This window comes from Doryrhamphus excisus, chromosome 19 (genome assembly GCF_030265055.1).
Source record: "Doryrhamphus excisus isolate RoL2022-K1 chromosome 19, RoL_Dexc_1.0, whole genome shotgun sequence".
Lineage (NCBI taxonomy): Eukaryota > Metazoa > Chordata > Actinopteri > Syngnathiformes > Syngnathidae > Doryrhamphus > Doryrhamphus excisus.
This window is the reverse complement of record NC_080484.1, coordinates 8,536,212-8,558,773: the sequence shown is the minus strand read 5'-3', so window position 1 is coordinate 8,558,773 and position 22,562 is coordinate 8,536,212. Positions and strand designations below refer to the sequence as shown.

General features: G+C 41.9%; 1 protein-coding gene and 1 long non-coding RNA gene across 16 annotated transcripts in view; one reads left to right on the top strand and one right to left on the bottom strand.

The window, feature by feature from the left end:
- The window catches only part of otofa (otoferlin a), a 52,491-nt gene that overhangs the window by 27,872 nt on the left and 2,057 nt on the right, over nt 1-22,562 (top strand). The window contains exons 8-48 of one of the 15 annotated variants that reach the window (XM_058055966.1): nt 9-63; nt 368-499; nt 1,744-1,806; nt 1,881-1,965; nt 2,048-2,207; nt 4,187-4,373; nt 4,546-4,732; nt 5,255-5,478; nt 6,132-6,240; nt 6,313-6,499; nt 8,090-8,210; nt 8,468-8,568; nt 8,673-8,763; nt 8,863-8,979; nt 9,473-9,625; nt 9,710-9,902; nt 9,986-10,110; nt 10,195-10,326; nt 11,058-11,219; nt 11,463-11,534; nt 11,894-12,013; nt 12,080-12,241; nt 12,326-12,488; nt 13,648-13,814; nt 13,949-13,978; nt 14,106-14,243; nt 14,314-14,389; nt 14,847-14,992; nt 15,224-15,358; nt 15,436-15,573; nt 15,640-15,767; nt 16,643-16,813; nt 16,888-17,048; nt 17,123-17,265; nt 17,375-17,463; nt 18,300-18,398; nt 18,574-18,672; nt 19,567-19,808; nt 19,878-20,056; nt 21,610-21,710; nt 21,912-22,099. In XM_058055966.1, coding sequence (XP_057911949.1) covers nt 9-63; nt 368-499; nt 1,744-1,806; nt 1,881-1,965; nt 2,048-2,207; nt 4,187-4,373; nt 4,546-4,732; nt 5,255-5,478; nt 6,132-6,240; nt 6,313-6,499; nt 8,090-8,210; nt 8,468-8,568; nt 8,673-8,763; nt 8,863-8,979; nt 9,473-9,625; nt 9,710-9,902; nt 9,986-10,110; nt 10,195-10,326; nt 11,058-11,219; nt 11,463-11,534; nt 11,894-12,013; nt 12,080-12,241; nt 12,326-12,488; nt 13,648-13,814; nt 13,949-13,978; nt 14,106-14,243; nt 14,314-14,389; nt 14,847-14,992; nt 15,224-15,358; nt 15,436-15,573; nt 15,640-15,767; nt 16,643-16,813; nt 16,888-17,048; nt 17,123-17,265; nt 17,375-17,463; nt 18,300-18,398; nt 18,574-18,672; nt 19,567-19,808; nt 19,878-20,056; nt 21,610-21,710; nt 21,912-22,092 — 5,524 coding nt within the window. In that variant the 3' untranslated portion in view covers nt 22,093-22,099. Of the gene's footprint in view, nt 1-8; nt 64-367; nt 500-1,743; nt 1,807-1,880; nt 1,966-2,047; nt 2,208-4,186; nt 4,374-4,545; nt 4,733-5,254; nt 5,479-6,131; nt 6,241-6,312; nt 6,500-8,089; nt 8,211-8,467; nt 8,569-8,672; nt 8,764-8,862; nt 8,980-9,472; nt 9,626-9,709; nt 9,903-9,985; nt 10,111-10,194; nt 10,330-11,057; nt 11,220-11,462; nt 11,535-11,893; nt 12,014-12,079; nt 12,242-12,325; nt 12,489-13,647; nt 13,815-13,948; nt 13,979-14,105; nt 14,244-14,313; nt 14,390-14,846; nt 14,993-15,223; nt 15,359-15,435; nt 15,574-15,639; nt 15,768-16,642; nt 16,814-16,887; nt 17,049-17,122; nt 17,266-17,374; nt 17,464-18,299; nt 18,399-18,573; nt 18,673-19,566; nt 19,809-19,877; nt 20,057-21,609; nt 21,711-21,911; nt 22,100-22,562 lie in introns of all 15 variants that reach the window. The other 14 variants (XM_058055967.1, XM_058055965.1, XM_058055975.1 and 11 more) reach the window with 14 other exon arrangements.
- On the bottom strand, nt 6,064-12,468 carry LOC131106693 (uncharacterized). The gene is made up of 2 exons (XR_009120117.1): nt 12,311-12,468; nt 6,064-6,553 (listed from the first exon to the last, which is right to left on the bottom strand). It is a non-coding gene; the product is annotated as an uncharacterized LOC131106693 (long non-coding RNA).

Here is a 22,562-nt window from a genome sequence, read left to right as displayed (position 1 = left end):
TTGTACAGGTCAAAGCCAGATATTAAAATGGAGCCGAGTTCTGGACGACCAGTGGATTACCAGGTTTCTAACAATCGCAACATTATTACAGAGGATTTATGTTTGTCATACATATTCATTCACTCGTCTCCTCTAAAGGCTAATTGTTAGATTGAGTAGATACCTCAAATGTTATATTAGTTTAGCCTTGGGAGATGTCACTGTAAAATGGAAGTCAGGAGGATGATTGGATTACGTGAAAGACTGATTGAGGTTAATGTGATTTATTTATTCAACTTCCAGGTGGTCAACCTACTATACTTTGGAATCTTTTTCCAGTTTTACCAAGTGGCTTGTATGATCTCGCGATTTTTACGTCTCCAAACAGATCAGCATCACAATTGTGGAGGCGCGGCAGCTGATTGGTTTGAACATGGACCCCGTGGTGTGCGTGGAGATTGGAGAGGAGAAGAAGTACACGTCAATGAAGGAGTCAACCAATTGTCCCTACTACAATGAGGTGAGTCCACAAAAAGCTTTCAAAAATGAGTCTTGAAAAAGGGTTGGCGTCTTATATGCGATGTCATTGTATTCTGTATTCATTCATTTTCTATCGCTTATCCTCACAAGGGTCGCACGGGTGCTGGAGCCTATCCCAGCTGTCTATATGTGCCCAGCCAATCACAGGGCACATATAGACAAACAACCATTCACACTCACATTCATACCTATGGACAATTTGGAGTTGCCAATTAACCTAGCATGTTTTTGGAATGGGCGGCCCGGCGGTCGAGTGGTTAGCGCGCAGACCTCACAGCTAGGAGACCAGGGTTCAATTCCACCCTCGGCCATCTCTGTGTGGAGTTTGCATGTTCTCCCCGTGCATGCGTGGGTTTTCTCCGGGTACTCTGGTTTCCTCCCACATTCCAAAAACATGCTAGGTTAATTGGCCACTCCAAATTGTCCATAGGTATGAATGTGAGTGTGAATGGTTGTTTGTCTATATGTGCCCTGTGATTGGCTGGCGACCAGTCCAGGGTGTACCCCGCCTCTTGCCCGAAGACAGCTGGGATAGGCGACCCCCCGCGACCCTCGTGAGGAATGCACGGGGAGAACATGCAAACTCCACACTGAGATGGCCGAGGGTGGAATGGAACTCGGGTCTCCTAGCTGTGTGGCCTGTGTGCAGCCCATACACTGTATATTCAGGTCAATACATTGTTATGCTTTGGTTCTTTTCATAAATCTGTTAACAGCATATTACCCATATTGGGAGCAGGTATTCATTATGTTATTATAAGTGACAGCAACACAATGCACAATGCAGAGCAGGTGCTTCTGCACTTCATTTGAAAGTGTTCCCAAAGAGCTCCAGCAGCTGAGCGTCGTGCAGAGCTCAACCTTGTGAGCCCCGTGGAGAGACAAAAGCGAGTCAGTCTGCTATTGATTCTTTTGTTTGTGACAATACCCCCTGGGGGTACACCGACTGGAAAGTAAAGTTTCTGTCCTGGTTTTTTACCTCCGTTCCACAGCGTTTTCTATCCTTCATAGATATCTATGGAGCAATGAAAAGAGGTGCTATGCATCAGGAGGCTCCTCTTTTACAAACGGAAATGGAAGATTACATCAACCATCTCTCTGCAGCACTAGCCTGACTCCATAATGAAAAGATTGTTTCGTCATTAGGAATGAGCCTTCTGTTTAACGTTTCAGCCTCTGAATGAGAAAATGTGTTCTTGAAGTAACTCTGCTCTCTGCCTGCAGTATTTTGTCTTTGACTTCCACGTCCCTCCTGATGTCATGTTTGATAAGATCATTAAGTTATCGGTAAGTATCGTTAACATCATTTCCTGAATGATTTAAATATGTTCATTCATGCTTAACTTAATCTTCAATTCAAGGTTATTCACTCTAAAAACCTTCTCCGGAGTGGAACACTGGTGGGAACCTTCAAGATGGATGTTGGCACGGTTTACTCTCAGCCTGGTAAGATTTAGATTTATAATAATGCAACAATGCATGCAAATGTATGTCTTGTCTTGGGCTAATTTACTAATGTGGATACCAGAACACCAGTTCTACCACAAGTGGGCTATCCTTTCTGACCCTGATGACATCACGGCGGGTTGCAAAGGATATCTAAAGTGTGACATTGCGGTGGTCGGGAAGGGCGACAACATCAAGACCCCGCACAAGGCCAACGAGACCGACGAGGATGACATCGAAGGGTAAGAAGATGAATAGTGTGGGAGCAACACTGACTTGTTAGCAGTGGGGTTACTCAGAAATACATTGTTGTAGATGACCACATTGTATCGTCCCATTGTTTATGATGTATGTAGCTGTATCATCGGGTTGTATTTTCACAAAATTGAAGAATCACATATCCTTTTTGGTCCATGTTGAGATCTCAAGCGCGGTTAGAAACACACCAAACTTGAATAGGATCCAAAGAAAAGTATTACCTGTGTTCCGAAAACAAATATTATCGACCAACATTGATTAATCGGCAGCACGGCAGTCTAGTGGTTAGCGCGCAGACCTCACAGCTGGGAGACCAGGGTTCAATTCCACCCTCGGCCATTTCTGTGTGGAGTTTGCATGTTCTCCCCGTGCATGCGTGGGTTTTCCTGCTCCAACTCCAAATTGTCCATAGGTATGAATGTGAGTGTGAATGGTTGTTTGTCTATATGTGCCCTGTGATTGGCTGGCGACCAGTCCAGGGTGTACCCCGCCTCTCGCCCGAAGACAGCTGGAATAGGCTCCAGCACCCCTGCGACCCTCGTGAGGAAAAAGCGGTAGAAAATGAATGAATGAACATTGATTAATCCAGTACACTCATCCCATTATTAGAGCCTTTTAGAAATAACACCCCTATAGTCACCTTGACAATGCTATTATTATTATTTTTTTTTTACAACACATTGCACGACACTAATGAGCAGGCTAAGGATCAGTGCAGGGACTTAAGGGATGGCCACCACTCATAGCGTACAGCAAGCTACCGAGCTAACTAGTTAGCCTCCAATTTATATGCTCTAAACCAGGGGTGCTCATTAAGTCGATCGCGAGCTACCGGTCGATCGCGGAGGTGGTACTGGTCGATCGCTGGTCGATCGCGGCGTGACATTAAAAAAATATCATCCTAGCATCAATGCCGTCACTTGATTGATATACAGGGCAGCCATTCAGATGACAACAGAATGTTGCCCTTCGGGCGACCAATCAAATCAAACAACGTCTCTAAGTGCAGCAGAACTTACGATGTCAGCCTATCATCCATCCCCGTTACTTGATTGACATACAGGACAACCAATCAGATGACAACTGAATTTTGACCTTTAGGTCACCGCTCATGCGTAAACAACGATGCAAAGTGCTAAGCTAGTCGGCGAATTGCGAGATTTTAAAGCCCTCGCTAAAGTTTATGGTCACTAAAATGAGTGAAGGAGCTGGACCAAGTAAAAAGGCAAAAACTGGACCAAGTAAAAAGGCAAAAAACATATCACTTCCATACGGATATGTAATATTATACGGATATTGTGATACGGATATTATCCATGACTGATAAACATTTGGAAGTGTGCTTGAGGCTGGCTATCAGCAGCTACTGTCCGGACTATGCATCCCTGGCTGGTTCAATTCAGTGCAAGTCATCAAAGTAAACTCAGGTAATTACAAAAAATGTTAATAGTTAATTATGTGTGTTTTGCAATATTGGCTCATTTGGTTATGTAAGGTACATCAACATACATTGTACGTACAAATAATCCTCAATACATTTGAAAATAAATAGATGTTTTGCATTTTTGTAGTGGGTAGATCATTTTGACTCGGTAATTTAAAAGTAGCTCACATGCTGAAAAAGTGTGAGCACCCCTGCTCTAAACTCATGTCGGACATGAGTTTGCATGCAGAGTTAAGGTAATGTAATCTCCGCCAACAACAGTTGGCGAAATCAAGGTAAAGTGCAAAATCAAGGTAATACTAATCAAGCATTATATACAGCTGTGTACATGTTGGTTCTTGCACGGTTATTGGACCGAATCTTTGAAGCAGTTTATTGCACAGTTATAATTTATGAATTAATTTAAATTAAACCATGGGGAAGCGATTTTCGAATATAGCGAGGGAAGACGGAATATCTGCAGGGTTCTCCTCAAGATCACTCGCATTTTAGCATGCATTTGTACTTTCCTTTGTCCAGCAACCTTCTTCTCCCAGAAGGCATCCCTGCAGAGCGGCAGTGGGCGAGGTTCTACGTGAAAATCTACCGCGCTGAGGGCCTTCCAAAAATGAACACCAACATCATGGCCAATGTGAAGAAGGCCCTAATAGGAGAGAGCCGAGACCTGGTGGATCCTTACGTTCAAGTGCACTTCTCTGGGCAGAAAGTAAAGCTTTCCATTTCACTTTTTTCCCCTTTCATTGTTTGAGGGAATAGTTTCATACCTGTCTTCCAATGTCCATATATAGTTGGTGTGCATGGAAAAAGATATTTTCCTCCATTTATATTTTATGTGGTTGTAATATGCTGGATGTCCCAATGTGATTTTGTGTCCCTAGGGGAAGACTTCAGTCCAAAAAAGCAGTTATGAACCCATCTGGAACGAGCAAATTATCTTCACCGAGCTATTCCCTCCGCTCTGCAAACGCATGAAGGTCCAAATCCGTGACTCCGATAAGGTCAATGATGTTGCTATAGGAACCCACTTTATTGACCTCCGTAAAATATCCAATGATGGCGACAAAGGTAGGTTAAATCAAGGGTCGGGGGCGTGAGCAAAACAAATTACCATTGATTAGCTGTTACTATAAATACATGAATCCTCTTTTTTTCCAATACAAATTCTTGTCCAGTTAAAATGTGTTAGTCACAGTGCAATTAAAGTAAAAAAATACTGGAAATAAATTGGCCTGGGTCATCCACACCCACTCAGATGTGTAAATGGCGGGAAGACACCAAGGCGTTCCCGACCTAATCCCTCCAGCATGTCCTGGATCTGCTCCAGGGCCTTCTCCCAGCTGGGCATGCTCATAACACCTCACTGGGGAAAAGTCCGGGAGGCATCCGGACTAGATGTCCGAGCCACCTCATATACTATATATTGGAAAAGTTGACTATAGGGGTATTATTTCATGTCTAGAGGGCTCTAATAATGTTAAAACCCGTAGTTAGAAGGCGGTAAACAAGTTCTATATGCTATAACTCTGAAATTCACTGGAACCAATTCACTGCAATATTGTGTATGTATTGTGTTCATTTTGCTTCTAGGGTTCTTGCCCACCTTGGGTCCAGCTTGGGTCAATATGTACGGCTCCACACGTCAATACACCCTCATGGACGAGCACCAGGACTTGAATGACGGCCTGGGAGAAGGCGTTTCCTTCCGTGCCCGGCTGTTGCTCTCCATTGCCGTGGAGATCCTGGACACAACATCTCCAGAGATCATCAGCTCCACCGATGTGCAGATGGAGTCTGTCTCCAACATTTCTGAGGTAAGAGAACTTGGGTATATCACTAAAATAAGTGCTTCATCAGTAAAACCTAAACCAGTTAATTAACAGTCAAAGCTGTTTAACATGAGCAGCGAGCCATGTGACCAATACGCTACATGACCCTTTCTGACCCTACAATAGACTTCGTGCTCCATAGTTCACTGCTCTATTGGCGCAGCTTTTGTCTAACTGATGCTACTGCTGTGACTCCGGGGAAATACATTTTATACATTATATTGATATATTTGTATGGATTATATACATTTTATTATTTTTTTTACTATATATTACTGCTTAGATGGTTTATTGTTATGTATTTATCCAGGTTTGTCCAATTTAGATCAAAGGTCTTTTTTGCAAGGGAGACCTGGCCAAGCAGGCAGATGCAGAGTCAAATAAACTGAAATAATAAATAACAATTGCAATATGGTTGGCAATGGAAAAATAACAATATTGATTCCTCCAGTCTTAAATGTAATGTAGGCTCTCTAAAATGTGTTTTCATTTGCGTGTATCTGAGTGAGGAATTAAAAAGAAGCAGTAATTCTTACCGCTGGCACCGGGCAACAATAAAAGGCAACTATAAAATTTTTATGTTTTCTTTATTGCCTGTCTGTCCTTCTTGCTTCTTTTTCGTTTTTTCATCTGGTCAGAGCGCCACGGGCAAAATGGAGGAGTTCTTCCTCTTCGGTGCCTTCCTGGAGGCTACCATGATTGATCGAAAAATTGGGGACAAGTCGATTACTTTTGAGATCACAATTGGTAAAGTCTTTGCTGGCCTAATCAAAAATGCTAACAATACCACCATTTACCAGTGAGCTGTCTCCCAAAAAGGTAACTATGGCAACCAGATAGACGGAACAAGCAAACCGTCATCATCAAAAAAGAAGAAGAAAGACGGTGAAAGTGATGAAGAAGAGAGCGAGCTCATTCAGAACTCCAGCGACGAGGAGGCGGACGAGGAAAGGGACTTGGTGTCGATCTCATCTACCCCCCTCATGCGGCCTGTCATCACAGACAGGTCAGAGGTCGAGGGTCACAAGATGAAGGGGTTGGGGGCGGGATTGTGATGAACCTATGATACACTGTCACATTTAAGATGGAATAATACAGCCTTTTTTGCTAATGTAGTAAATATATACGCGTCGTATCGCATTAGAGTAGCACTTCCTGGTTGACGGATTACAGCGTATGACAACAGGACTATACTAAAGAGATATACTAAGAGAAGAAACGATAAAACCTCAAGTAAAATGGAAAAAATTGCGGAGCCGTGTATTTGGAATTTGTTTGTCTATCAGTGTGTTAGCTTGCAGGCTCATGGAGGATGTTACACTGAACTAGACTAGACTGAATGAATAGACTGAATAGGCTAGGCCAGGACTGTACCATTTGTATTCTGTGAAGGGGTAACATCATTCATCATGTCAAAAATATATGTATTTATATATTTTTATGTATATATATATGTATTTTTTTTTTTTCAATTTATCAATTTGTTAGCATTAGGATCGCATTCGGCAATAAGACCATACCCAGTGTTCCTAACTTGCCTGGTTTGGTTCGTTTTTACCTCCAGTTATTAGTTAGCTAGCACACTACTATTTTGCACTCTAGGCCAAGGGGAACAGTTGCATAGTCACCAAAACGGTGAAAAGAAAAAAATCTCTAACGAGAGTGGAACATAGGGGAGATAAATAATATTAGTATTAATATAGTGGGATGGGACTTACTAAATGTACTGTATTGGAGGGAAAAAAAACATAGACGCCATATTTGTCTTTGCTGTCCTGTGGTATGTTAGCTACCTACTTTCTTGTTCATGGACGATGACGTAAGATGTACAACTCAACTAATTTTATATTCTAGGTCTGGGAAAACAGTTCCAGAGTGACTTTAATAACCAGAGGACATTATTTATTGTTGTTTGTCCATCTATCAATATGTTAGCTAGCAGGCTACTTTTCAATTCATAGAGGATATCGAATGATGTTAAGGAAAGATCGCTGGGACCCAATCATAGATGGTGTTAAGGAGTTGTCATGTGTTGCACTTCCATGCCCCTAGATGGCGCTAAGGTATTCGACATCTGTGAAGTATGTACGTATTTAGAATAAGTGTGTTTAGTTGAGCTGTCGCTGTGATAGGGAAAAGATGTCGCTGCCCTCTGTGCAAAAAAAGCCACCCAAACAAGAGATAAGTTTCCCTCTTTTAGCTGATATATAGAAATATACCACATACAGCATTTTTTAAAACATTTTTGTGTGTGTTCATTTATTTTTTTTTAGCTAGCAAGCGACGTCCTGGCTCATGAACGATGATGAATGCTGTAACCAACTCAATTAGTTTGTTGATTCTTGGCCAGGAGGAACAGTTCCACAATGACTCAAATCAGTCTCTAATAAATCACACACACCACCTTATTTGTTGTTTCTCCATCCATCCATCCATCAGTTTGTTAAATAGCGGGCTACTTTTAGGACTCAAAACAGTGAAAACAGATACATTTTTCCATCAGATATTTTCACCAAAGTTCCACATATTGATGGAAATCCTCTTGCCTTAATGTTTTAAAGGTTTTAATATTGTCTATGCTTGTTGGACCTGACAGGAATTACTTCCACCTTCCATACTTTGAGAAGAAACCATGTGTGTATATCAAGAGCTGGTGGCAGGACCAGAGACGCCGACTGTACAACTCCAACATGATGGACAAGATTGCAGACAAGCTGGTCAGTATACAGTTGTCTCTAAAGATATTTTAGGACAAACTAAATATGCAGTCATTTAGCTCCTTCAGATAGCCAAGAATAACAGTCACAGTCCATAGACTTGCCATTAAGCCATGACACGGTAATAGTGGCCCCGAGCTTGCTGACTGAAGCATCAATCAGCTCAGAAGAGAAGAAACCCTGATGTAACTTTTTAACAGTGTCACACACCTCGAGGTCCTACTAGTTGCTAAGCTGTTATATGTTTCCCTGTGCAGGAAGAGGGTCTAAATGATGTTCAGGAGATCATTAAGACAGAAAAAGCTTTTCCAGAGCGCCGACTCAGGGGAGTTCTGGAGGAACTGAATATTGGCTGCAGGCAAGCTCCGAGACAATCAACATTTTTCACCATCTAGCAATGAAATCACTCCTTATACAGTGTTTTTATGCTTTTCATTTTCTGTATTCTTTGCTCTGTCCCAGTCGGTTTGTACATTTAGCCAACAAGGACATAAACCAGACAGGTAGAACCAAACTGGACCGAGAAAGACTCAAGTCCTGCATGAGAGAAATGGTAATAACAACAATGCAATAATTTTTTAGCCTTAATTGCCTTAAGGTACTTCTTCTTGTAGTGTATTAGCGTCTTAAGCAGTTATTGTTGTTCATGCAGGAGAACATGGGTCAGCAAGCCAAACAGATGAGGACGCAGGTGAAGAAAAACACGGTGAAAGACAAATTAAAGCTTGTACAAAACTTCCTGCAGAGACTTCGCTTCCTTGCTGATGAGGTAAATGTTTGAATGTAGAACATAGCTTAAGAAAGCCAGCAAGGCTTTCTGTGCTGGCCTACACACTCAGAACACTGACCTACATTTACAACTTCAAATTCTAGTATTTGTTCCATGAAATTAGATGAATTTATTCCCAACAATGTATTATCGTTATTTTGTAGCATGTCTCTTGGCTTCAGATTTCAGCTTCTGTAGGTTGCCATGTCAATGTAATCTGCCCGAGCCTTCAGTATTGGGAGTGCTGGCCCAATGTCACTTAACTCTATTAGCAAAATCTTTGACCAATAAGATTTCAGATTCACCTCACAGGGCCAGCTAAGGTCAGTATTTTTCCATCCTCTGATTGGTTGATGTCTGCCACCTTTGGGGTATATTTTGTATGGTAATTGATACTGTGTGATTACTATTACAGTAGAGTCATTTTAGCCTTCCTGTTTAGCATTATCGTTTTAATTGCTCATTATTAGCTCATTATGTGATGCTTATCCAGCCACAGCACAGCATCCCTGATGTCTTTGTGTGGATGATGAGCAACAATAAGCGCATTGCGTACGCCCGAATTCCCTCCAAAGACATTCTCTACTCCGTCGTGGATGAGGAGACAGGAAAAGACTGCGGTAAAGTCAAAGCCGTTTTTCTCAAAGTGAGTCCACTGTCTTTTCTCTCATGCTCGTTAGTTGGCCGTTTGTGTCAGAATACAAATGATTGTTTGAGTCTGTGTTCACAGTTACCTGGTAAAAAAGGTTTCGGCCCTGCTGGTTGGACCGTTCAGGCTAAGCTTGAGCTGTACTTATGGCTCGGCCTCAAGAAGCAAAAGAATGAATTCCTGAGCGGTTTGCCTAATGGTTTCGAGGAGGTTAAAGTTGCGAAAGCGGGCCCTTCTCTTCACTCCGCGCCCCCTGTCAGCCTTGTGTATGACAGTATGTACACACGACCTAAATCCATGTTACGGTGATCGCTTTTTACAAGGATACGCCCATCTAGCTAAATGTGTGTCCAACAGTGAAACAGGTCTTCCAGTTGAGAGCGCACATGTACCAGGCTCGAAGTTTGTTTGCAGCCGATAACAGCGGACTTTCCGACCCCTTCGCCAGAGTCTTCTTCTCCACGCATAGCCAGGTCACAGAGGTAAGGAACACAATGTGTTTATTTTGTCATTTCTACTTTAGGCATGTTTCCACACAAGCATGTCATGTACTACCTGTGCTGCAGATTCTAAGCGAGACCCTTTGCCCTACGTGGGACCAGCTGCTGGTTTTTGACGACGTGGAACTGTTTGGGGAGGCCAGTGAGCTGAGAGACGACCCGCCAATCATTGTGATTGAAATTTACGACCAAGACACTGTGGTAGGATTATACCCAACAGCATCTCGCACGGAAAGAAAAGTCAACGCTTTATGCTCATGGAAATGTCTTGCTTCTCCATTCCTCATGTTCTGACCTTTTGTACTCACTCCTACATCCTGTCCCTCATATGAACACCGGCCTTGCTCTTTCATGCACCAATAGAGTGTGATTGCACTGCTCTGCAGACACTGAATTGGAGTTAGCAGTTGATGTAGCATGAACTGCTGCAGTTCAAACCTGAAAATGTATACAAAAATATGCATGCAGTCCTTCAACAACCATTGCTGCACGCATTACAGAAGGAGCTCTACTTTATTGGCACCGATAAGAAGCTGAATATATAGGAATATTTCCAATAGTTTTCACTGGGAAGCTTGAGAAATATTCAAAGTTGAATACTCTCCATGGGAATTGATTATAATTGACATTAAATATATAAACATGAATGTGCACATTTCTTTTTTCTTCCCATATTGTTCACAGTAAATCTTTGTTAAATCTCATGGAAAGTTTTCCACTATAAAAAAAATCCCTACATTTCTCAAGCTTAGGCGTTTCCAGTCCAATTTTTACTTGCAGGCTTTTTCCATCCATGTTCTATGTGCCTTTAAGCAACACTGCCATCCAGCGGTTCCAGTAAATAACTGCACGTCCCACATCCATGTCAAACTCCTTTTCCTTTGTCCCTTGATTGTCTCCACTGCCCATTATTATGATCCTATGTCCAGGGAAAGGCAGAGTTCATAGGTCGGACATTCGCCAAACCGACTATTAAGATGTGTGATGAGCACTACGGCCCTCCGAGGTTTCCACCACAGTTGGAGTACTATCAGATTTACAGAGGGAACTGCACTGCAGGAGAACTGCTTGCTGCTTTTGAGCTGCTTCAGGTAACTCATAAGCTTAAATGATAAGGGATAACATACTTCTCCATTTACAAGAGTGGTCAATATGAGTTTCCATTCTGTATTCTTCATTTTCTTGATCTTGATCATATATTCTGTTCCTGCTTTCATACCACTGTTTTGCCATTTGTAAACAAACTTTTTGGGTGTTCCTCCGTTTTTTTCCTCCTCCTGTGAAATATCCATCCCTTTCCACCCTCTTGCACCCCCCATTCCTGGTGCCTCTAGATACCTTTCGATGGCGAGGAGATAAGGCGAGCTCTGATTGCTGTCCATAACTTTGCTGTTCCTCAGATAAAGGTGCTTTTCTTTTTTCCAACCATCAGCATTTTTTCCTCAAGCTTTTGTCTCCTTCACACTTATCTGCCCATCGTTGTTTAATTCAATCAAGGCAATTAAGCTTTAAATAACAGAAATCCGAAAGTAAAGTGCAACTTAGGGAACTTCACTGCATTCACTTTCCACCGGTCTATATGCTACATATTAAATTGCCGTATGTATAACAAACTTGATTCAAAGTAACCCTACATCAAACGTTTTGTTTTGATGTCAGCAAACTTAATAGGTTGCTGCCAAGTAGTGAAATCCATCACAGCACCACAGCTAATAGAGCTAGTGCTTATGCAGCATGAAATAAAGAATTATTCCACCCGCACTAGATTGGTCAAGGAGGGACAGCCGACCTTCCCCCTCTTGAAGGACCAACAGACTCAGAGCGAGGACCAATTGTCCCGGTGCCGTTGGGGATCCGGCCTGTCCTGAGTCGCTACCGCATAGAGGTAAGATTTGACAGCTGAATCAATTGGGATATTCTTGTTGCAATATCTTGCTTTTGTCCGATTCAGGTTTTGTTTTGGGGTCTAAGGGACCTAAAGAGAATTAACCTGGCCCAGGTGGATCGGCCCCGTGTGGACATTGAGTGTGCGGGAAGAGGTGTTCAGTCTGTTCTTATCCAAAATTACAAGAAGAACCCAAATTTCAGCACTTTGGTTAAATGGTTTGAAGTGGTGAGTGACACCATCTGACCAAGATTAACTTTTTAGGTTTATAAGAATTCAGGCAAATATTATGTGTACCTTTTTTCGCATTAGGACCTCCCAGAGAATGAGCTTCTCCACCCTCCGCTCAACATCAGGGTGGTGGACTGCCGGGCGTTTGGTCGCAACACCCTGGTTGGCTCCCATGCTGTCACATGTCTGAGGCGGTTCATCTACTGCGCTCCAGACAAGTCGTCCAACAACTGGGGCAGTGCAGGTACGACCCATTCACATGCACAGAGAGATAATGTATCAGATATGAATAAAAGGAAAACACGTTGTGACTTAAACCACAGCCCTGAGGAACACCCTACTTTACTTATTTTAAGTGGAACTGCACTTTTAAAAAAAATGTGCCCATCTTTCAATGTCAATTCTTATGTGAAACATGAACACATATTTCTTTCTTTTTTCTGTGCATTATAACACAAGAAAACAAGCTAGCTTACAATGCTGTCATTGGGATACACCTATTTCGACTATAAAGCCCTGTATAAAAAAGCCTCTAACAATGTTGCATGGTTTGATATCCATGCTGTGATCCTGCATGAACACGTACACTGATAATAACATGTAATAGCTGTAGTATCTTGCCGTATTTTGATGATTTAAAACACTACCCAAACTTCTTTTCTCTGTGCATTGATACACATACTTGTGCTAGTTCTGTCAACAACACAGCAGCAGCAACACTTACGATGACGCTCTCATTGGGATGGCTGTGTCTTCCAGCACAAGGTCAAAAATGCTGACGGGAAACGAGCATCTTGTCGAGTCTTTGTAGTGAAATCAAGAGCTAGGTATCCACTCTTCTCTTCTTCTGAGTTTTTCCATGACGTCAGTTGCTAGCAAGCAGAAATTAACTCCTTGTCTCGCGCTAGAATACACAGGAAAGGGAAAGAAGTATTCAGTATTCAAGTATTCAGTTTAACATAAGGATTGTAAATGATGGGCAAAATTCCAAAAAAGTGCAGTTTTTTAGTTTTCAAAATTTGTTTTTTTAATTTGATTTATTTTCATGAACACATATTTTTAATGTATAGTAAAAATGTGCAGTATTTCAGTGGTAACTGATTTAAGGGAAATTTATTTCATCCCATGGTCACCCATGAATTGTTGGTTTCTCTGTGTGAAAATCATGTATAAATTTGGGGGTTTGCTAAAGTATATATTTAAAAAATATAATAATTTCCTTCACTAACTTTGCTGATTTCGACGCTTGCTTTGGGCTGCTGGGCTTTTTTGTGTGTGTGTTTTAATCTTCCTTCCATTGCGTTTCTTTCTCTCTCTGCTTGTCTTGCATGTCATGGACTGTCTTCTGCTCTCCTGCTGCCTGCTGTCTCTCCTCGCTTTTGGGCCTCGCTCCATCCAAACAGCTAAACTAATGAATGGCTACATGGTCCTAACCAATGGTGGCTCCCAGCCTCGCTTCTCACCCAGTGTTTCCTCGCGCACTTTCTCTCGCTCCACAGGTGACATCATCGTGAACATGGAGCCGGAGCCTGCGATTCGCAAAATGGATACATTTGTCAAGCTAGAAGCTGTAAGATTTTTTTTTGTAGTATAGCATTCCCTGCTAATTTCTATAGGGTGTGTTTGTACTATATGTGTGTATTTTGCCTTCTTCCCTTGCATGCATGACTGTGTTATTAATCCCTGTATTAATCCCTGTTGTAGACGTCTGACGCTGTTGTAAAAGTTGACATGGTGAGTTCATTGTTCCTATAGAAACCTGGCAGTGAAAATACTGTACAGCATTATCCTTTAGTTTTACTGGTACCTCAGTACTAAGATGAGACACAGAATCGCTTCAGAGTCTCAACTGCGTCTACAGATTGAGGAAGAGAGTGACAAAGAGAAAAAGAAGAAGAAGAAGAAAAAGAAGGGAGGAGTGGAGGAAGAGGAAGAGCCAGACGAAAGCGTGTTAGATTGGTGGTCCAAATATTTTGCTTCCATAGAGACATTAAAAGAGGTTTGTCTATTTCAGCATTCTATGGTTGTCCTTACAACCTAATGAGATTAATAAAATGTTGCCTCTTTAGATGCTCAAAGCTCAGGAAGAAGCTCAGGCTGAAGCGGAGGAGAGAGAAGACCTAGAGATTGCAATAGAGGCGGCAGGTATGATCAATATTATGCAACATAACTGTGTGGAGTTTGCATTTTCTCCCCTTGGTTGCATGCACATTAGGTTAACTGGAGACTCAAAATTGTCTGCGTGTGAAACTGTGTCCGAAATGTTCCAGCTATCTTGCGACCCTAATGAGGATGGATGAATAACGATGGGAACTTGCACTTATGTTCTCTTTTTGTGTACAACTGATGTCATAAGTCATTTTTATCAGAATTATCGTCATGTTCATAATCACCCCATAACCTCGCAGCACTGCAACACACAGGAAATTTACAACAAATATAAGCATTCTTTTATCCCAGTCTTTGGCCTATGTAATGTGAGTTGATGTGCCATATGTCCTTCAAGCCTTATGGCAATCATGACATTCATGCGTGTTGTGCACAATTCCACCTCACCCCATGATGCCATCCTTCCTCCACCTCCAATCAACCCTCTGGTCAGATATCAAATCTGATGACCTTGTTCGGAAAGGCTCCAGGACAAGGGAAAAGTACAAGGACAAGAAAAGCTCCAAAGACAAGAAGAGGGGTCATGCTGTGGATGGAGTGGAGAAACCTACAATTAAAGCAAAAGTGGACGAGTTAGTGGTAAGTATTTAATGCGGATTGTGACACTAGCAACAAATATTTGTAGCATGTCCATAAGGATGGACAATAACCATATAATAGAAAACATAACGGACCCGAAACAGACCCTTGAGGAACACCATGGGCTACATATAAGAATAAATTTTCAAATTTTAAAATTGTATTTCTTGATCAGTTTGTCATTTAACGAGTGCAAACTCACAATCTGTGTTTTTCTTTTGGCTTGCTCAGGTGTACAACAAGGAACTGGAGACCGAATATGGAGACTTTGAAGACTGGCTGCACACTTTCAACCTGTACAGAGGAAAAGCCGGTGATGACGACGAACATACACTAGATGACGACAGAATTGTTGGACGATTTAAGGTGATATTGTGCCATAGTTGAATGTAATGTAAGGTTCTAAATGTGAGCTTTTTCCATAACATTGCTCTGTGATTTAGGGTTCCCTGTGTATGTACAAGCTGCCGTTGTCAGAGGAGATCTCAAGAGATGCGGGATTTGATCCAAACATGGGCATGTTCCAGAGCATTCCTCATAATGACCCCATCAATGTCCTTGTTCGAGTGTATGTGGTCAGGGTACGTTAGCTTCTTGCTGGATAAATTGATGCCAACTTTAGCGCTAATGGTTGTTCTTGACTTCAGGCCACAGATCTGCATCCTGCAGACATAAACGGCAAGGCGGACCCATATATCGTCATCAAGCTAGGCAAGGCAGAGGTCAAGGACAAAGAGAACTACATCTCCAAGCAGCTAAATCCTGTATTTGGCAAGTGAGTCATTCCGGATTCAAAGTAAAGAGCATAAAACATTTTTTTTGTCAGTTATGGTATGCACAACAAGCGTAAAGACATAAACTTTTAAAAAGTGTGGGCTTTTTTTAACTGCCTAGACGGGCTGTGTATTACAAAGCCAACACAGTCGAATCAATGCAAAAAAAAAGTTGGATATATTGCGCGACCAGTCCAGGGTGTACCCCGCCTCTCGCCGGAAGTCAGCTGGGATAGGCTCCAGCATACCCCCGCGACCCTAGTGAGGATAAGCCGTATAGAATATGGATGGATATATTGCAATATTGAACCGCGGGCTGCACGGCGGTCGAGTAGTTAGCACGCAGACCTCACAGCTAGGAGACCAGGGTTCAATTCCACCCTCGGCCATCTCTGTGTGGAGTTTGCATGTTCCGGGGTTTTCTCCGAGTACTCCGGTTTCCTCCCACATTCCAAAAACATGCTAGGTTAATTGGCCACAGGTATGAATGTGAGTGTGAATGGTTGTTTGTCTATATGTGCCCTGTGATTGGCTGGCGACCAGTCCAGGGTGTACCCCGCCTCTCGCCCGAAGACAGGGCTCCAGCACCCCCCGCGACCCTCGTGAGGAAAAGCGGTAGAAAATGAATGAATGAATGAATTCACCGCCTGGAAAAGAGAATGGAGTGGAGTTCCCCAAGCTGTTGAAGTTAGCGTCTCACATTTATACCTGGGGAGATTTGTGAACAAATGTTGTCAATCAAAACTTGGCAGTCATGTAGGTTTGCTGTTTGTATTCACGAGTTGATGTTTCCTCGTCTTTATGTCTTGAAGCAACCAGAAGACGACTCATTAAACTGACCGAAATTCATGTCTCCGTTCCCCATCACTCCACGCAGGTCATTTGACATCGAAGCAACATTCCCCATGAAGTCCATGCTGACGGTTTCCGTTTACGACTGGGATCTTGTCGGCACAGACGACCTGATTGGAGAGACAAAGATCGACTTGGAGAATCGTTTTTATAGTAAATACAGAGCCACCTGTGGCATTTCATCCAGCTACTCCCTGTAAGCGACACCAATATGACATCACTCAAAGCAGCTGAACAAATAGAAATCTTCCATGTTTGTGTTTTTGTTAGCCATGGATACAATGTGTGGCGTGATCCCATGAAGCCCAGCCAGATCCTAGCAAAGCTGTGTAAGGAGGGCAAGATTGACCCCCCTCAATACGGCCCTGGAGGAAAAGTCAAGGTGGCGAACCGGATCTTCATTGGACCAACAGAGATCGAGGATGAAAACGGTAGGACGGGAATAGTTACAAACTTTCTGGTTATGTTTTTTTTTTTAAGTTTTTGCTTCCTTCTTTGTTGTAAGGTCTGAAGAAGCAAACAGAAGAACATTTAGCTCTGACCGTGCTAAACCACTGGGAGGAGGTCCCCCGGGTGGGTTGTCGGCTCGTCCCGGAACACGTGGAGACAAGACCCCTGCTGAACCCTGACAAGCCAGGCATTGAGCAGGTAAGACATTTTGAAGTCATTAAAAGTGTGTATTAAGATTGATGGTACAGTGTTACTTTCCTACTTTGTCAACGAAAACTAAACCATTACAATGCTATCATGCGCAAAGGGTCGTATCGAAATGTGGGTGGACATGTTTCCGATGGACATGCCAGCTCCTGGACCTGCCATCGACATATCACCCCGAAAGCCTAAAAGGTAAGATTGTTTATTTTTTTAATCAAAACAATTTTAAAATATGTATTTTACCAGCGTGGGATGATGGGATTTGGCATCATTTTCAGTGGCAACACTGAGGTAGTGTACCGCAATAATCCCATTATTATATTATGTTTATTAGAAATATATACTTTAAGATATAATCAAACCAGATTTAAACGTAACTTAGCATCATGATTAAATGCAATGTGTTCTCATGACAACTACTATTATAATGTATGCTGAAGCAGTTATTTTCATAGCTGTTACTGAAACGTTTTTATGTATACTGGAGTCACTGTATGTATATATATAAAAAAAACATCTATCTTTAACATTGATTTTTGGAAATATTGGAATAATTAAATACAAACTAAATAATATTAAAATAAGAAACATATTTTGGATGATTTTAAAAATGGTTAGACAAAAATTTAATTAAAATTGATTGTTGGAAACACTGGACTCATTTTAAAAAAAGCAAAAAAATTTTTTAAAATAATATAACTGTACTTTAAAACAAAAAAATTGTAAATTGAAAACAAAAATGAACTAAAAATATGTAAATAATGATAGTGATACAACAAAAGTATACCATGCAAATGTTACTTTATGAATATATTTTATTTTTTTTTATATAATATATTATTATATTATATATTATATATATATTATATATATATATATATTATATATTATATATTATATAATAATATAATATATTTATTTTTTATATAACGGAAGAATTGGTTATTTTTTTCTGATCCGTTTTGAGCTCTCCATTTGCAGTGCAACTATGTATGTACATGTGTTCCTTCCTCCTCCCCATTTACCAGATATGAGCTCAGAGTGATTATTTGGAATACAGACGAAGTAATACTGGAGGACGATGATTACTTCACTGGGGAAAAGTCCAGTGACATATTTGTCAGGGGGTAGGTACAGCGGGCAAGCAGCCGTCCACGTGGTGCCGCGTCCCGTGGGTGTAAGCTGAGTGTCGTGTGTAGAGTGCTTTTTTGTTTTGTTTGCAGTTAACTACTTTTTTTGTTTCCATTTGTGGTGTGTGTCCATTTTTTTTTGTGTTTGTGGTGTGTCTCTGCTTGTGTCCAGCTTTGAGCTACGTGTTATTATTTGGAACACTGATGACGTAATTCTAGAGGACGATGCTTTCCTGACAGGAGAGAAGATGTCTGACATCTATGTCAGGGGGTAAAACACACAATTCCATCGCATGGCTCGCACAGCTTCCTCTTTTTTTCACGTCCCTTTAAATCTTTTTTCTGCTATCCTGCATCTTGTTTTGACTCTCCATCCAGCACGGACCCTTCTTGTCTCTGTAGACGTAATAAAGTCAGTCAGAAACAAAAACCATAGCCCATTTTTTCTTGAACATATTTGTATGACTCTTGTGTGGTATATGGTGGCTTTACATTTTGCAACATGTCCTGCCTGTTGCATGGATGTTTGTCAGCACAGAGCCTGCATGCCTGGAGTGCATCTCCATTGCTTTGACAAGGTTATACGCTAATGCTTCTTAAATGAACACAGACATGTTCAAGTGCTTGCTTGGGAAATGTTTTTTCTGGTATTGATGACCGGGTTTTTCTGGAATCTACTTATTCCTGCACGTCTCCCTTAAATAATCAGTGTGTTGCTTTAAGTGAGAATTGAAACTAATATAAGCACCAGGAGGAACATCGTATATTTCTTAAAATCAGCTTCATAACTTCACCTGGAGAGCCTCAGTTTCCTGTGTCGTGAGTGACAGGAAGAAAAGCTCTCATTTGTCATTTGGCGCAACATGTTGTAAATCTGTAGACCTAAAATATAAATACATTTAGCTAACATATTGGCATAATACACAGCAGTAGGTGGCGCCCCAGGAGGTAAAAACTAGATAAATGTATTCTTGACTCTTGTTCTAACATCTGCAAAATAAAGTGAAGTTCCCTGGTCTCCTGGATTAAAGCAACCAAATGGAATTCAATGACTAACCAACATTCCCAACACTATGCATGCCTCTAGGAACCTGTCCCCGCCCTTAAAGTCAGATCCTTAAAGTCACCAGGGACTGATCCGTGCTCTCACTGGTCTTCAACGCAGGTGGCTGAAGGGGCAGCAGGAGGACAGACAGGACACGGATGTCCACTACCACTCCCTGACCGGGGAGGGAAACTTCAACTGGCGCTTTGTCTTCCCCTTCGATTACCTCATGGCGGAGGAAAAGATCGTCATCTCCAAGAAAGAATCGATGTTCTCTTGGGACGAGACTGAATATAAGATCCCCCCTCGCCTCACGTTACAGGTGTGGGACGCCGACCACTTCTCTGCTGATGACTTCCTCGGTAAGAACCAATCGAGTTGCTTCCTAAACAGTGATTGCACTTTTTACCTCACTTTTGAATCGCTTCCAGGTGCCATCGAGCTGGATCTGAACCGGTTCCCTCGAGGGGCGAAGACGTCCAAGCAGTGCTCCATCGACATGATCCGAAATGAGCAGGAACTTCCTGCTATTTCCATCTTCAAGCAAAAGAGGGTGAAGGGATGGTGGCCGTTTGTTGCCCGGGATGAGAACGATGAGATGGAGTTGACGGTAAGACAGAAACAGCAGGATAATGAAAGGATTTTAAAAAGATGTATAAATTATGCAATATATGTCAGGGTGACCTCAAACGTCATATAGGCAGTGCCATCACTCTTCCTGCCAGTTATTAATACCTTGCATAATAGAAACACAGAGCCAGTGCGCTCGCTCACTCACGTAATGCAATTGGTCCCTCAACCAGTTATTAATGATAAACACCAGCTTTCACAATGGAAATGAAACAGAATGACTTCAAATAAACAAAACAAAGTGAGGAAAGTTATAGTACACAACATTATATGTACAGTATAAGTAGGCCTGTCACATGGCTAATGTCACAACTGGTGCTGACTTTTTTTTTTACGTCAAGCTTTTTTTTTAATTTAAAAAATCAGGAGTAATTATAAAATAATTAGTAATAAGTAATAAAATAGAGGAGTATTTATTTGAGTAGGATGAAAATGATAGATTCAAGAAAAATCTGTTTTTTTCTACTGGAATATTATTCATTCATTTTCTACCGCTTTTTCCTCACGAGGGTCGCGGGGATGCTGGAGCCTATCCCAGCTGTCTTTTGGGCGAGAGGCGGGGTACACCCTGGACTGGTCGCCAGCCAATCACAGGGCACATATAGACAAACAACCATTCACACTCACATTCATACCTATGGACAATTTGGAGTCGCTAATTAACCTAGCATGTTTTTGGAATGTGGGAGGAAACCGGAGTACCCGGAGAAAACCCACGCATGCACGGGGAGAACATGCAAACTCCACACAGAGATGGCCGAGGGTGGAATCGAACCCTAGTCGTCCTAGCTGTGAGGTCTGCGCGCTAACCACTTGACCCCTGGAATATTATGAAAAATCAAATTTAAAAAAAACAAATAATAAATTTGTCATTTTTGCAAAATTAGGTTGCGTGGAAGTTAGGAGAATAAAGTCCAAATATTACGGGATAGAAGTCTTAATTAGGAGAAAATATTGAAGGAGTTGGAAAATTCCCCCAAAAAACAACAGCATCAGAAATGGGGAAAAAAAGTCAAAATATTAACAAAAAAGTTGTATTTTTCTAGGCCAAAGGTAGGCTGTGCTGTGCTGTGCTTGTCAGGGAAATGAAATTACATTATTACATGTTTGTTCTTGTGAAAATTGCAACTTTTTTGTATCGTAACACATTTTGCTGGTTGAATTATGCTACGAATTATCGTCGATAGTCATTTTTTTTGATGATTTTCATGAGGTGTAATTCACATACGGTACCTGTGTGAGCCACAGTAGCTTGACACAGTTGTCAAAATTATATTTTGCAATGTAGTGAGCACGCATCACCTCCATGGGTTATTGTTTTTCCTCCAGGTGAGAAAACCGTCCGTGTCTGTCGGTGTTCAGGCGCTCACCTTGTTCATTCTGCTATTCCTTCATTCATGTTAGCATATGATTTCTGACTAGGCTAATTTGGTGCTAGCACTCACTAGCAGTGTAAGTGCAAGTAGCGTGAGTGAACTGAACCATCCTATTTGTGCAGCTATACCTCATCTATGGTTACCGTTACCTCTCCAGGGTAAAGTGGAGGCTGAACTTCATCTGGTGACTGCAGAAGAGGCGGAGAAAAGCCCTGTGGGACTGGGACGAAACGAGCCTGATCCACTGGAGAAACCAAAGTGAGACATCAGCAAGGTTCCTGGTCGTGTAGACCTGCATGGTTAATTTAATTCCATTTAGTTTGCCGCTCAGGATTCCTTCTCTCTATCTCTGCTTTCTCCTCCATTTCTTCAACTGTCTCCCCTTTTGTGTCTTCTTACCTTTTTTTCTGTGTTTTACTTTTTCCCGTCTGCCTTCTCGCATCCCCGCTTCTTTAAAAGTCGCCCGGATACAAGCTTCATGTGGTTTCTGGGCCCTCTGAAGTCCATTCGCTACTTCCTGTGGCACAACTATCGCTGGCTGATCCTCAAGGTTCTGGGCCTCATGCTGCTGCTGCTCATGTTGGGCCTCTTCCTCTACTCCATCCCTGGCTACCTGGTGAAGAAGATGCTGGGGGCCTGATGTGCCGGTAGCCTTATTCCCTCCACCAACCCCACCACGTCTTCCTCTGCTTCTTCTGTCCTTGTTGCTCCCTGCCCTCATGTACTTGCAAAGTTTCACTCCTTCCGTAGAAGCTTTTCTATGTCTTGTCTTCAACTCCTGATGTTTCTTTCCATCTTTTAAATACACCACACAGCACCACAAAAAGTGCAACAAATACGATCAGTTCACATTTAGTCGGAAAAACACAAATACATGCCTGGAAAATGTGTCTCATGGGTCGGACAAGTTAGCAAACAGGGGAGAAGTTGTGATGCTAATAAGATATTGGGTATCAGTGAAGCAGAGCTATCAATTTGAGCCATATATTTTTTGTTAATACGTGCTGTGTGGGTCGAGACCCACGTATGTGTGCCCTGTGTATTACATTGTTTTCACCCAGCGTACTTAATTAATGTGTATATAATCATTCATACCAGTCGAGAACTAGA